At 45.0% G+C, this 13,738-nt stretch overlaps 1 protein-coding gene across 1 annotated transcript in view; it reads right to left on the reverse strand.

Annotated features, from left to right (window-relative positions):
- Positions 1–3,931: 3,931 nt before the first annotated feature.
- Positions 3,932–13,738, reverse strand: part of LOC142992555 (guanine nucleotide-binding protein G(I)/G(S)/G(O) subunit gamma-13-like) — an 11,758-nt gene continuing 1,951 nt past the window's right edge. The window contains exons 2-3 of the mRNA XM_076143032.1: positions 8,187–8,313; positions 3,932–6,952 (exon numbers count right to left, since the gene is read on the reverse strand). Of these exons, the coding sequence (XP_075999147.1) occupies positions 6,847–6,952; positions 8,187–8,284 (204 nt within the window). The 5' untranslated portion in view covers positions 8,285–8,313 and the 3' untranslated portion in view covers positions 3,932–6,846. The remainder of the gene's footprint in view (positions 6,953–8,186; positions 8,314–13,738) is intronic.

Genomic DNA, 13,738 nt, shown 5'->3' on the forward strand with positions numbered 1-13,738 from the left:
ACAGTGTTCTTCCTCAGAATTTCCGCAAAGGTGTGAAGCTGATCCCACACGCTAACACAGATAAGGTGTGTTTGTGGAAAAGATTATCTAGGAATTTCTTTTTTGGGATCACGGCATTAAAACGAGCTTTCGCGGTGGATTGTCTGCAGTTCCCCACATTCCTTAAGTGTTACATCAAATCCATCAATTTCCGATCTCAACCAGGGCATGAAGATTCAGAATGTACCTGGGATTTGTTTCCCCCCAGGCTCTGTTTCTTGCACGATTCTGTTGAAGTCGAGTTTTTATTTCCGTAGCCCAACATATCACAACGTCATGTTTTCACACAACGTCTCAATGGGCTAAACAGGCCCACACACACACCACACAGCTCCTCTCCTCCAAAGGACAAATTAAGAACAATAGGAACCGTGGGTGGGAAAAGAAACTAATTACAAAGAGACAGAAGAGTTGAAGTAAGAGAGAGAGAGAGAGAGAGAGAGAGAGAGAGAGAGAGAGAGAGAGAGAGAGAGAGAGAAATCCTTTGGGCGTTCTCCTGCCTCGCTCCTTATCTCAGAAAAAATCAGAATCTCTTTTGAAAACTTTCTACACGCTACACAGAGATGACATTGCGGATAAACAGGAAGTAAAACGTGTGAGTGATCAGCCTGCCTATGGGTTTAGTTCAGGCTTAGATGGGCTCAGCTTAGCCTGAGCGTGAGTGCAGGCTGGAGGATCAGGCACAGCAGCTGATTCTCTCTTTATAGCACTTCACCACGGACCACCTCTCCTCTCTTGCCCCTTCAGCGTCCACATCCAGCAGCACAATGTTCTCTGTCACCCAGCAGCAACTACAACTTGGAGACACGACATTCTGGAGCATTCTGATTTAAAAGCAGCAGGCACAATATGTTTCTTCACACCTGTTAAGTGATTGTGTGATTGTTGTGCCCGATCTCAATCAATTGTCAATATATTGCCATCAGATGTTTCCTTGGTAACATGACCACGCAGGAAGCTTACAGACCTGATATACAGCCACTGCAGAATTTACCCATCATGCACCTCTGATAACATACAAAGACATTTGGCCTGGACTGCAGAGAGGAGAGCAGAAGTCAAACTGAAATACTTCTGAGGAGCTGAGCAAATGTTCAGTGTGTGTGTGTGTGTGTGTGTGTGTGTGTGTGTGTGTGTGTGTGTGTGTGTGTGTGTGTGTGTCACTAGAAGCAGATCCGAGCTGGCACAGAGTTGTGTAAACAGTTGATGTTCTTGAAGTCTCCATCTGGATATAGCAGAGTGTTATGCGAGCGTCTGGGCGGCAGATCTGTTGGATTAACCCCTTGGTGAGCTAATGGGTGTTAATGAAAGCCTAAAGGCTGAGGGATCTGACACTCTGATCATCGGATCAACTCACTAATGTTCAGGGCCTGACACACATTAAGACACTTACACTACTACACTACAGGCTCCAGGGAAGAAGCAGCTCACTACACTGGAACTATATATTCAAAGCAAAGACTTTGAAATAGTGGAATCTGTATTATCAGGGCGGAAAGGCAGGTAAGTTAGCAGCTACACACACACACACACACACACACACACCGTACAGCAGCCCGGGAATGATGATCTGGCAGCTTCTCATGCAGGTGCAAGTACAGCTGATGGTAATAAAGCAGGACGGCAGAAATGAAATTCAGCAAAATCACACTAGACTACATTTCATCAAGTGTAGCAGAGGCACAATTCATCTATAGCAGAAGGACCCACCCTCCACACACACACACACACACACACACACACTGTGTTCACTCAGCTTCAAAAGTGACTCACACGAGGAGCAAAACACACAAGAAGAGAGCCAGCAGGTGAGCAAGAGCTGTCAGAGTGTTCATCAAAACAAGTCATACACACTGCCCTACCAGCTCCACTCTGCATCGTCTTCTATGAAGTGTGTGTGCGCTGTGTCCTGTATCTGTGTGTGTTTGAGTGGTTGTTCTCTCTCACAGTACATGCACCCAAAACACTGATTATCGATTATTAAACCTGATCTACACAGTGTATACAATATTGTGGAATATTGTGAAGTCGGCCTTGAGGGTTCAGAGCCGCACAACACAACAACAACACAACACAAGAGAGTGACAGAGCGGGATGGGGGTCATGCATGAATGAGTGGATTACAGGTTTTAGATTAGATTCCATCTGGTGGCATCAGCAGCACAGAGAGCAGTCGGTCTGGTATGTGTGTGTGTGTGTGTGTGTGTGTGTATGAGTGAGACACAGATTAGCAACACCATCAGAAAGTGCATTAGAGATTGGTTATAGTTTCCTTTGTGAACACGTGTGTGTCGCCCGGGTTGTGTATTTGCTGTGTGCCAGTTCTCAGTTGGGTGACTGTGTGTGTGTGTGTGTGTGTGTGTGTGTGTGTGTGTAGTGAGTGGATTCTTAATCCTAATCCCATTTGTGAAAGGTGAATGGAAACGTTTAGAACAGACAGGCCATTAGTGCCTAGTTCTAGTTTGTCCTTATACCTGTGTGTGTGAGTGGGTGTGTGTGAGTGTGTGAGTGAGCATATGTTGCCCCTGCATTTGACTGTGAAGTGTCTGTACATATCAGCATGTCATGTGGAGGGGTGCTGGTATGCCTGAGTGTGAGTGTGTAATCTGAGAGTGATCTGGGGGTTAGAGGGCCATTAACCAGTGCATTAGCCCCCTGAACACCAGCCTGTGTGTGTGTGTGTGTGTGTGTGTGTGTGTGTGTGTGTGTGTGTGTGTGTGTGTGTGCATGTGTGTGTGTGTTTAAGACGGTTAGTGGTTTGAGGATTTCGAGGAAAAGATGGAAGGGGGGGAAAGGGACAATGGGGGTGAGCAGAGGGGGGGGGGGGGGGGATTAAGGAGTGAGTGTGAAGGGGATTGAGTGCATTAGTGAGTGTGTGTGTGTGTGTGTGTGTGTGTGTGTGTGTGTGTGTGTGTGTTTGTGTATGTGTAAGGGATTGGAGGGGAGATGACCCGTAAAAAGCAGACAGACACATCCTGGTAGGGGTCAGGTGTCCCATCAAGACTTTCTCCTATTAGCCACAGCACACACACACACACACACACACGCACACGCACACGCACACGCACACGCACACGCACACACACACGCACACGCAACATTGTGGCTGTGAGCAGATTTTCACTTTTTACCTACAGCACCTACAGAGGAAGAACGTGAGGAGGAAGAGGGATAGATGGATGATCAGGGGACAGAGAGAAGAGAAGAGAGTCCTGCTCCTCCTCTACCTCCTGCTCTCTATTATTCATGAGACAGAGTGCGTGGAGAGCAGGACGCAGAGTTTGGAGCTTTCTGGCTTTCACTTGAGTGGAGCCTGTCTGTCTGTCTGTCTGTCTGTCTGCCTGTCTGTTTGTCTGTCTGTCTGTACCTACTCTCCCTTTACTTCTCTTGTCTGTACTTCTTCTCTCTCTCTCTCTATCTCTCTCTCTCTCTCTCTCTCTCTCTCCCTCTCCCTCTCTCGCAAAATTTCATTACTTTAACTTAGATTTCTGAGCTCTTAATGGCTCCAAATACTAATTAAACCGTTATTATTTCATCTCAATTAACAAGAAAATGTGCTCAAACTGTCCTGTCTGGTTCAGGTTGATCTATCTGAGCCTCAGTCTCCTGTTTTAGTTTTCCAGACGGACCAATAAAAGAAACTCCATATAGGGAAACACATTTGATAGTTCCTGTTAACATAAACTTCCTCCCTCTGACATGAACGCACCTAAACTGCTTCCTTTGACTGCTTAAGTTGTATTTTCCGTCTGTTGGAATTTCCAGTTCAGATTGAATTTTGTTGATTTCAAAGTACATGTGGCACAAATGAAAAAAAGACAACAAAGTTGTCTAAAAATCTTCTACTTTATTCGATAAGATAAATGTTTTTGTAAAACATTCAATAAAAAAAAGATCTTGAATTTATTGCTCATTGTCATCTTTACACTAGGACTTCATCTGATGCATAATAAGTTTTTTTCCAAAGCACTTTCACAAGGAATATGCCAGATATTTAGACAAGGTTTTATGTTTTTGTAATAATAGTAATAACATACATACATACACACATTCAGATTATATCAAAATAAACCAAACAAATAGAGTTACAGTAGAGAAAGTCAGGGGGCAGGTGGGCACCGGGATCCTTTCATGTACTTTAGGTGCTTTAGGCCACAGTCAGACTGAAAAAGCTTTAAACAAATGGGTTTGTACCCCAACAGCCGCTGACTCTGGGCTCTCATTTCATAAGAGGACCAACATGAGCAAAGAAATGGAAAAAATGGAAATCGCTTGGGGGAAAAGGCTACAAATGTGGTGAGCAGGACTTGAGTAAAGGTCCACTACATGCATGTATTGTCTCTATCACACACAGTAAGCTTTATGTTTACATGCACGCTGCAGTACTCAGGTTTTGTCTATGATTAAGGCAAAAACATGGAGGAAGTACACCTGGATGCAATTCATTCTTATAAGATTCCATCGTTCACTGGATGCACATGAATCCCTCCTTCATCTCCACGAGAGGAGGAGGAGGAGGGGCCAGGTGAGGAAATGCAGGTAAGCGGCCAACGCTCACAGCAACTGAGTCACACCACACACAGAGAGCAGAGTCTATGTCTGTTACTCCCATGGGATTATGGCATTGAGATAGTTCCAAACACATTTCATTTATTGCCCTAAATGGATTCGAATCGACATCTTAGCGTGAATGTAAACATATTGACAGATCTCAAGTGGTCCTCTAGCAAAAAAGCTGACAAAACCGCATTGTTCTGTTAAGAAAAGTAAGCAAATTAAGTAGTTTTACACATTTAACCATTAGAAATGTCAATATGATGATGTCATCATTCAAATATTGTATTTTACTAGAATTCTCATAGCATTCTTTGCATTGAAACAAAGAAGAAGATCATTTATTAGCACGTCATGGATCTTGTTATCGTTCCAATTGAGTAATAAAGTGGGAAGGAAGTTCCATATTTGGGGTTACAGTGAAGTTACTGTGTTGCCTTGGAGGAGTTGGGTCGTCGTGAAAATGGATAGAATGAGACTCAGCGAAGACAAATGTGTTTGTCTCTGCCCGGACTTCAGCCTCGGGTGTGCCTACATGTGTGTGTGTGGGGGTGTGTGCACGACTCAATGTTGGCACATTCACACACATGCGCAGGCAAATGTGGACAAGGCAGCAGCATGTGTGTGTTCGTGTGTGTGTTCGTGTGTGTTCGTGCACGTCTGAGTGTGTATGTGTGTGTGCTGTTTGTCTTTCATTCCGAGGCCTTGTAAAAAAAAAAACGAAGCGTTGACAAAAAAAAGAAAAGATAGTGGCCTAAAGTGGTGAGAGGGAGGGGTTATCAATAAATAAATACATAAATAAATAAATAAGCAAGTATTAATCAATCACATAATAAGTTAAAGGGGTCCTTCTGTACATAGGTGGGTGGATGCTCAAGTATTGATGTCATCTGTGTGGACACGGTTGTCTGTGTTTGTATGCCAACTGCATATCTGTTTGTGTTTTGCGTGCGTGTGCGTGTGTGTGTGTGTGTTCCTCAGGGGCCGTAGCTAAGACGGAGTGGGAGCTGTGTACACTCCCGCCTCCCCACAGACCTCTGCTGCTTCACGCTGTTCTGCTCCGGCAGCACAAACAGAGCCGCTGTGACGCATTCGCAGGTCTCATCTTGAGAATGTAAATCTGAGCACCGTGCCACATCAAAGCTATGAAGCTGCAGCGGTTGAGGATGAAGAAGACGTTGGAAGTTTTGTTCACGCTGTTGGGAACATGGGCGATGGGGGAACTTGATGCATTCTGATTCCTGGAATTCATATTTCTACTTTTACCGGATGGTTTCATCTATACAGTACATAACAAAAAAAAAGTTACATCATTCATTCATATCACTGAAGCATCCGAACTACCAGGAACAGAGGCACCTGGGGACCGACTCCAGGTCTACAGCCAAGTGCCTGGATCAAGGGCAATGGCAACAGCATTAAGAGAAGTGTTTAGGGGAGAACACGGGTATAGATCAGATATTGTAAGCCGCTAACTATAAACACATCATTATTAAATAGAAACTCCTACAGCTACTGAGGGGCGACTCCCCGGTCTGTATATCATGATGACGTACGGCCCATCACTTTACTAAAAGCAGGAAATGGAAACGTAAGTAAAACTACGATGGGTTGATTGTTTAACAAGACACAAGCATTTCCATAGCATCGGAAACTATTTTGTCAACCAAGAACTTGTGCAAAAAGTACCACAAAGTCGTTTTACTTTCACAATATACATCTCGCTTTAAGTCAAGTGAGGGAATATTTGATTTGGGGGGAAAAAACAAAACCTCCCACGCAGATCTACAGACGGTCTGGCAGTGAGGGATGTGACAGCTCATCAAAAGCAAAGAAAGAAAGAAAGAAAGAAAGAAAGAAAGAAGCTGACGGCAGCGAGATAGAACCACAACAAAGAGCAGAGTCGTTAAATTGCAAACGTTGAGAGAAAGCTTGTGACTGGCAGCTGCATAAATAGGTTTGTCATACATCCATATAGAAACAAATAGTAGGAGTATTGATCACTGTCCTCGTATATCAGTGACGCGTCGCCGTGGCAGGAAGAAACTTGCAGTGAATTCAGAGTGGTAAAGAGAGAGAGAGAAAGAGAGAGAGAGAGTGTGCGTGTGTGTGTAAAGGGGGACGGGGGATGTCAGCTCTTGTACATTCACGGTGAGAAGACAAGGGGGGGTGGGGCTTGTCTAGGGGGGGTGTTATTGGCAGGTGTGTCAGGTCAGCGAGGTTGAAAGGTCACAGCGAGGTCGCGTCGCCCCTCTAGAGGAGGATGCACTTTCCTTTCTCCACCCACGGGTTGTTCTTCATCAGCTCCGGGTTCAGGAAGGGATCCTCCGGGACGCCGTCCTCTATCCACTTTACCAGACTGAAAGGGACAGAGAGAAAGAGAGAGAGAGAGAGAGAGAGAGAGAGAGAGAGAGGAAGAGAGAGAGAGGAAGAGGGAGAAAGATCAGTATTTCTATAAGGCGGAAGAAACAGAAGATCTCAAATAGGTGACGTTTCATGGTTCAGGTTTTCGTAGTCTGGGAGTCGATCTGATGAGGCGACCGTCTCCCCCTGTCCCCCATCTGTCCCCCCGATGCAGTGGACCCTTATGCTCCCCCTTGTGAGTAATGAGTCCACAAAGTGACAGTCCCACTTTCTTCCAAGGTGAGCCTGAGGCAGGAGGACCCCTGTTGGATCTAATCAGGATTCCTCCTGGATGTGTTCCAGGAACGCCCAACTGGGAACAGACCACAACAGACCCAGAATACACTGGAGGGACAACCAGGCTGCATCTATCCCTCCGTGACGGATCAGGGATGGATGGATGGATTAAGTGATTAATCCTATCCCCTTAAAGCACTTAAATAAGCAAAGACTATCACCGTGGTTACATCTCACATACACGCTGTCCCCACTCTTACATTTCCCTCTGATACATGAAGGTCACTGACACTAAGCTGAAGTGACCACAACTCATTAATGCAGATTATAAACGTAATATATTGGGGACAGTCGTTTCATAACTCAAGAAGAGCAATGAGGCTCCCTGGTGACTGAAAACTTTGCTCGGGACTCTTTTATTGGCTCTGTGTTTGGTTTCCTCTCTGACCTGAAGCCTGCTGGACCTCAGAGGCACACAACTGAGAGGTCACACACAGAGATGCACTCTCCCTCTCTCACACACACACACACACACACACACACACACACACACACACACACACACACACACACACACACACACACACACACACACACACACACACACACACACACACACACACACACACACACACACACACACACACACACACACACACACACACACACACACACACACACACACACACACACAGTGGGAGGTGGAGTCCTGAGGGAGAGTGAAGCGTACTACCTCATTAAAGCCCTGGGAGTCCCTGTGCTGATGCCATAATTACCCTGATTGGACAGGGAAACGCTGCCATTCAGCCCTTGACACCGCTGACCACCCTGCTTCCCTCATGCAGCCCAAATGCATGTAAAACGCACATTGAGATCGCACCAGGGTTGATTGATAAGTTCTGATCTTGACCCGTTAGCAGGTTGCTCTACTGTGGAGTGGGATGGGAACTCACTCAGTCACTGTTTTGGAGGACTTCTCTCTTTTGAAGGCAAGCTGGTACTTAAGGCTCTCCACCTCCTTCTTCATCTGGGGCACGTCCATCTCGTCCATGATTGCAGCTCGGGGTTGGGTTTCTCTACCTGTGCAGAGCAGGAGAGGGGCAGAATTAAATGTTTAGTTCAGTCTACAACACAGCTGAACACCATATTTAGACAGAGGACAGACAGGGGCCGTCCCAGTTAACACACCTGGATGTTAGGGGGGGTTTTGTTTCTATTTGTGCTTTGACTTCCAAGATGAATAAAGCAGCAGAATTTGTTACATATAGCAAATTCCCTTACGTCTGCAGCAAATTTTGAGTTTAAGGCAGCAATATTAGCTTTATGCTTTTAGATTAAGGTCTGAATCAGCCGTCACCACCACACTGTTTACTGCAATATGATGAGAACACATTTGTTTTTAATTGTTGTAAATCTTGTACTAAGCTCTTAAAGTAACGCAGCTGTAAAACATCCAGGAGGAAGAAAGGAGACCCCTCTTAACATGATCAATACCGTGATCAATACCCTCTATCTATCAGCTTTGGAGCTTAATGCATCCACCATACACACTTTAAAAAAAAAAGTCGTATCTATTTCATCCACACCTGCAAGTGAGCAGGAGGAGGAAATGCAATGGGCTTCACTCAAACTCCGTCCTGTGGAGACAAAGCTTCAGTGTGTTGGATGAGGTAATGAGGTGAAGACTGAGATGTAAGCATGATGTGATAATGTCCAATGATGCGATTGGTACTAGCCTACATTGCTGCTTGACACCATCCTGTAAGAACTGTATGTACCCTATGACATCATTTCAATTCCAATCTACTACTAAGATAATGTCCAATGCTAGGATAGATTGTGTATAATATAGTCTGTGATCACGAGTGCGCTTGTGATGATAGAGGAGGATTGCCAATGTCAAATCAAATCACATTATTCTGTTACTCTCCGTCTTGCATCATATGTCAACATTCTACATCCAACTCATTTAGAGAGAGAGACTCAAAGACACTGAGCTGAAAGAAGTCAGAGGTGTTTTTTCTGTGAGATGAGCTCAAGCATCCACAGTATTCATGTAAACAGACAATGCTGTCCTTTTTGGAACTCTCTGAGAAGCGCACACACACACACACACACACACACACACACACACACACACACACACACACACACACACACACACACACACACACACACACACACACACACACACACACACACACACACACACACACACACACACACACACACACACACACACACACACACACACACACACACACACACACACTGACAGGAAGTATACGTTTTGAATTTGTCTCAAAGTGGATTGGTGCCATGTCCAGTTTGTATCTGAAGCTACATTTCACTGCTAAAAATCACCAGACAAGCTTGGTGAGACGTTTACAAGAATGAATAATTCAACATGACTTGTATTTGCGTTTGAGGACACAAGAGAAAATGTAATTCAAGCGCTCCACAAGTCAGCACACTACAGCTCCACTCTTCACGTCTTCACTCTCCTCTGCAGTGTCTTTTTTTGTTCCTTTCTACCTCTGTTGCTCCCCTCCCACACTATATCCACTACATTCTGCCTACCAATAATATCCCTCGCATGCCTGGCTGTGTGTGTGTGTGTGTGTGTGTGTGTGTGTGTGTTTGAGAGAAACAGAGAGAAAGAGTCATTTGAGCGTTGAAGCGAGTGCTCGTCTCCTCTCCACACGCACAGAAACAACAATGCTATTTTTAATCCTTGCCATTATTGAGATAAGGACATATCGGCTTTGTAGCTTCACACTAAAGAATGTTATCTTTCCCTTAAAGTGTTCAATCTAATTCTCCACACTACAACACAGGGTAAATATTGGACAATATTATATAATGTATATATACAGAATAGGAGAGAGAGAGAGAGAGAGAGAGAGAGAGAGAGAGAGAGAGAGAGAGAGAGAGAGAGAGAGAGAGAGAGAGAGAGAGCAGTGTGTGTGTGTGCAAAATGGAAAAATGTACTCGTGTTTACAGAGAGAATGAGACAGAGGGGAAGACACACAGAGGGAGAGGGGGGGAGAGGGGAGAGGGGAGAGAGGAGAGAGGGAGAGAGTGAGTGAGTGAGCGATAGAGAGAGAGGGAGAGAGAGAGAGAGCGAGGGAGGGAGAGAGAAAGGGAGAGTTGCTGGCTGGGCTCAGGTTTCAGCGTCCTCCTGAGACAATAGGATGATTGGCTGTGTTTCTCACTCTAACTCTATCACTCAGCATCTCCTTCATTCTTGTTTCCCTCCTCTTCCTCTTTCCACTTTCACTTCTATTTGTGTGCTTGATCCATCTGCTTCCCAGCCTCTCGCCTCTTTCTCCTCTCCTCTCCTCTGTCTCTGGTCCTCCTTCTTTTCCTACTTTTCCCTCTTAATCAGCTGCACCTTTTCTTCTAATGAATTCTAAATCATCTCAGGGCTCAACATATAGATAAGGAAGTTAAGTCCATAACAAAAGTGATCGATTTAACGACATGCATTCAACAAGACAGCCTGGAGTCTAACATCCAACCAAATATTACATTTTCCTGGTTATGAAGTTAGTACTTGCTTATTTCCAATAGCACTTGAAAGCAGCACAATCCCTGCTTGTGATTGGACAGGAATGTGACTGTGGTGTGATGTCGGTCTGCAGTCTGCAATGCAGTAATGTAACACAGACACACAGATGAGTAAATCTCTCCTAACATCAGGCACAGCAGCTTCATGTTCTGCTCCAGATTGATTTGCAAGTCAGGTCCAGATCCAGAACCAGGATCCAGACTTTGAGTAGCCACTCTCTAAACCTAAGCCACTATCATATAAAAGGGTCCATTAGGTAACGGAAGCACACAGGCTTTATATAAACACTGATTAATGCAGGTGTGTGTGAGCGGAGATGTTTAAGACAGCTTAGACCAGCAGATGGAACAATGTTTAAACTTTAAACTTGAACTTGAATCCAATATGAATACAGACACCTCCTGTTTATAAAAATACAAACCCTTGACACATTATTGATCCATGTTTCTACTCTGGACAATGTTAACTTCCCATTCTGATCAATGCATTCAGAGATTAGCTACAAGTACCAAAGCTACCAACCAGTCGCTAAGCTACTTCCAAAACAAAATGCAGCTTTTCAAATAACTTACTATTTTCTCCTCGTGTAGCTGTGCAGCTTGGCAAGTAAGCTACATTTCCATACGTGGGTCAGCTGTAAGCACTGCTGCCAAACACACACACGCAGCACTTAAGCACACTGTTAGCTTCACCCCTGCTCCCCTAAAAATATCCCATCATGCATCACTTGTCTGTCTCACCTCGCTCGGCCTTATGGGAAAGAAGTCAGGCTCATCTTGATATTGAGATCTGGGATTCCAATGATTTCTAACAGGATTGTTTTGAAATCATACCGCAATTGTTATGAAATACACTGCAGACAGAAATACTGACTTAAATACTTTAAACATTGTTTATTGTTCTACTTTAAGCAGAACGTTTCAATAATGCCCCTTGCAGTTGCCTGAATTTAGTAAGCTACTTTATTTTTTAGGAGCTTGAAGTGTCACAAACTACTTTATTAAGAGAGTAGCTTAGGTATTGTCAAACTACTTGAAATCATGAGTAGCTTGCAGCTTGTTTGAGTTTCAAAGTAGCTCTCCAGTACTCTGTGTGTGTGCGTGCGTGCGTGCGTGTGTGTGTGTCGGGGAAGCATCAGAGCGCCAGATTGAGATCTCACAGTTTTCCTCACTTCACTGGTAAGATGACTCACTGGATCAGTCTGCTGTAAAGTTGCTTATGAAGCGGAAACAGGGACACCATCAAACTTCTTATTTGGCATAATTATCTTTCTGCGATTACACAAGGATTCCAGCATTAAACTGTAAATACTGGTTTTTGCAATTATTGCCAAACACTAACTGCCACCCTGTTCTCCATCCTTCCCTGCGGTTCCTCCTCCCTCTTCTCTCCACCTGCCTCTCCCTCTGTTGTACTCTAACCACTATTTCCTCCATCATTTGCCGTTTTCCATTGTCCTGTGTCTGTCCTGCTCTCACATTACACCGCCTTCATTCACTCCCTCTGTTTATCTTCTGCATCCCGAGCAGGGTTAAATTAAAAGGTGAGCAAACGCTGAGCGGCCAGAATGACACCAACATTTGCTCAGTTTACTCAATGCCTACTTCAGTGTGGTCCGTTTTCATGGAGAGAGAGAGAGAGAGAGAGAGAGAGAGAGAGAGAGAGAGAGTGAACGGCTCTGCTGCCGTCTCCTTCCTCCATGAGAACGCATCATAAAGATGTAAGCTGAGCTGCGGCACTTCTCCCTCAGCAGCATTTCTTCTTTCCTCCTTTCATTCCTCTGCTGTCTGCTTTCCTTCCCTCTCCTCCTCTCCTCCTCAGATGGCCGCTCACTAAGTGCTCCCAGTCCATTTTCACAAATTTCAGACAGCTAATCCATTACTCCACACATTAGCCACCTCTCTCCTTCCCTCCCTCCCTCGCTCCCTCCCTCCCTCCCTCTCTCTGTCTCTGGCTGTCTCCTGTCTTTGTTGCCCAGCCGGGAGTAGTTAGGTGTGCCCAAATATGGCTGCACCTGAGCAAATCCTCCAAAATAACACACACACACACACACACACACACACACACACACACACACACACTCACACTCACACTCCTGCTCATTATTCAAGGTGCTTTTGTGGCATTCTGAAGCGTGGCAGCACAGTTTACTGGCTTTGTTCTCCTCCAGCCCTTGTGAGGATCTGTGATCTCTCTCTCATGATGAGCGCATGCAAGAGGAATGTTAAACCAATCAGATTCTTATTTTAAATACAATAAAGGCTCTGCACCTGTATCTTGTTACATTCTGGATGATAAGCTCAATGCTTTGGCTGTTGGGATTTTGAAGACTGATGAAGTTACCATGGCGAACAGAGAGTAGGAATATTGAGTTCTGTACCGGTAGTGATTGTAATAATGGAGGATGATGGCGGTATGTAGTGTGTGGTGATGGTTTTCGGTGTGTATGCAGTGGTTAAAGGGAGCTGTGGATCTAAATGGGGACATTTAGCTGCGAGGAGGATGATGAGGACTGACAAAGCCTTAATTACATTTGGTTTATTAAAGAATTCTGTTTTGAAACTTCTTTTGCTCCGAGCGAAATTCAATTTGGGCCGAGCTCAGACACTTGGTGTGTTTGTCACATGTGATTAATAATATCTGGCTGGGTCGTAAGAAAGTTAAGAGTGCGTGTGTGCGTGTGTGCGTGTGTGTGTGTGTGTGTGTGTGTGTGCATGTGTGTGTGTGTATGCGTGTGTGTGTGTGTGTGTGTGTGTGTGTGTGTGTGTGTGTGTGTGTGTGTGTGTGCGCGTGCGTGTGTGTGTGTGTGTGTGTGCGTGTGTGTGTGTGCGTGTGTGCGTGCGTGCGTGTGTGTGTGTGTGTGTGTAGGTGGGTAGGTGTGTAAAGGGGAAAGCAGGGTGGATATATAGGTCACGTGGTGATATGGGTCAAATG

Source organism: Genypterus blacodes, unplaced genomic scaffold, assembly GCF_046128005.1.
Source record: "Genypterus blacodes isolate CSIRO-AG114 ecotype Tasmania unplaced genomic scaffold, CSIRO-AGI_Gbla_v1 ptg000022l_1, whole genome shotgun sequence".
NCBI classification, from domain to species: Eukaryota; Metazoa; Chordata; class Actinopteri; order Ophidiiformes; family Ophidiidae; genus Genypterus; species Genypterus blacodes.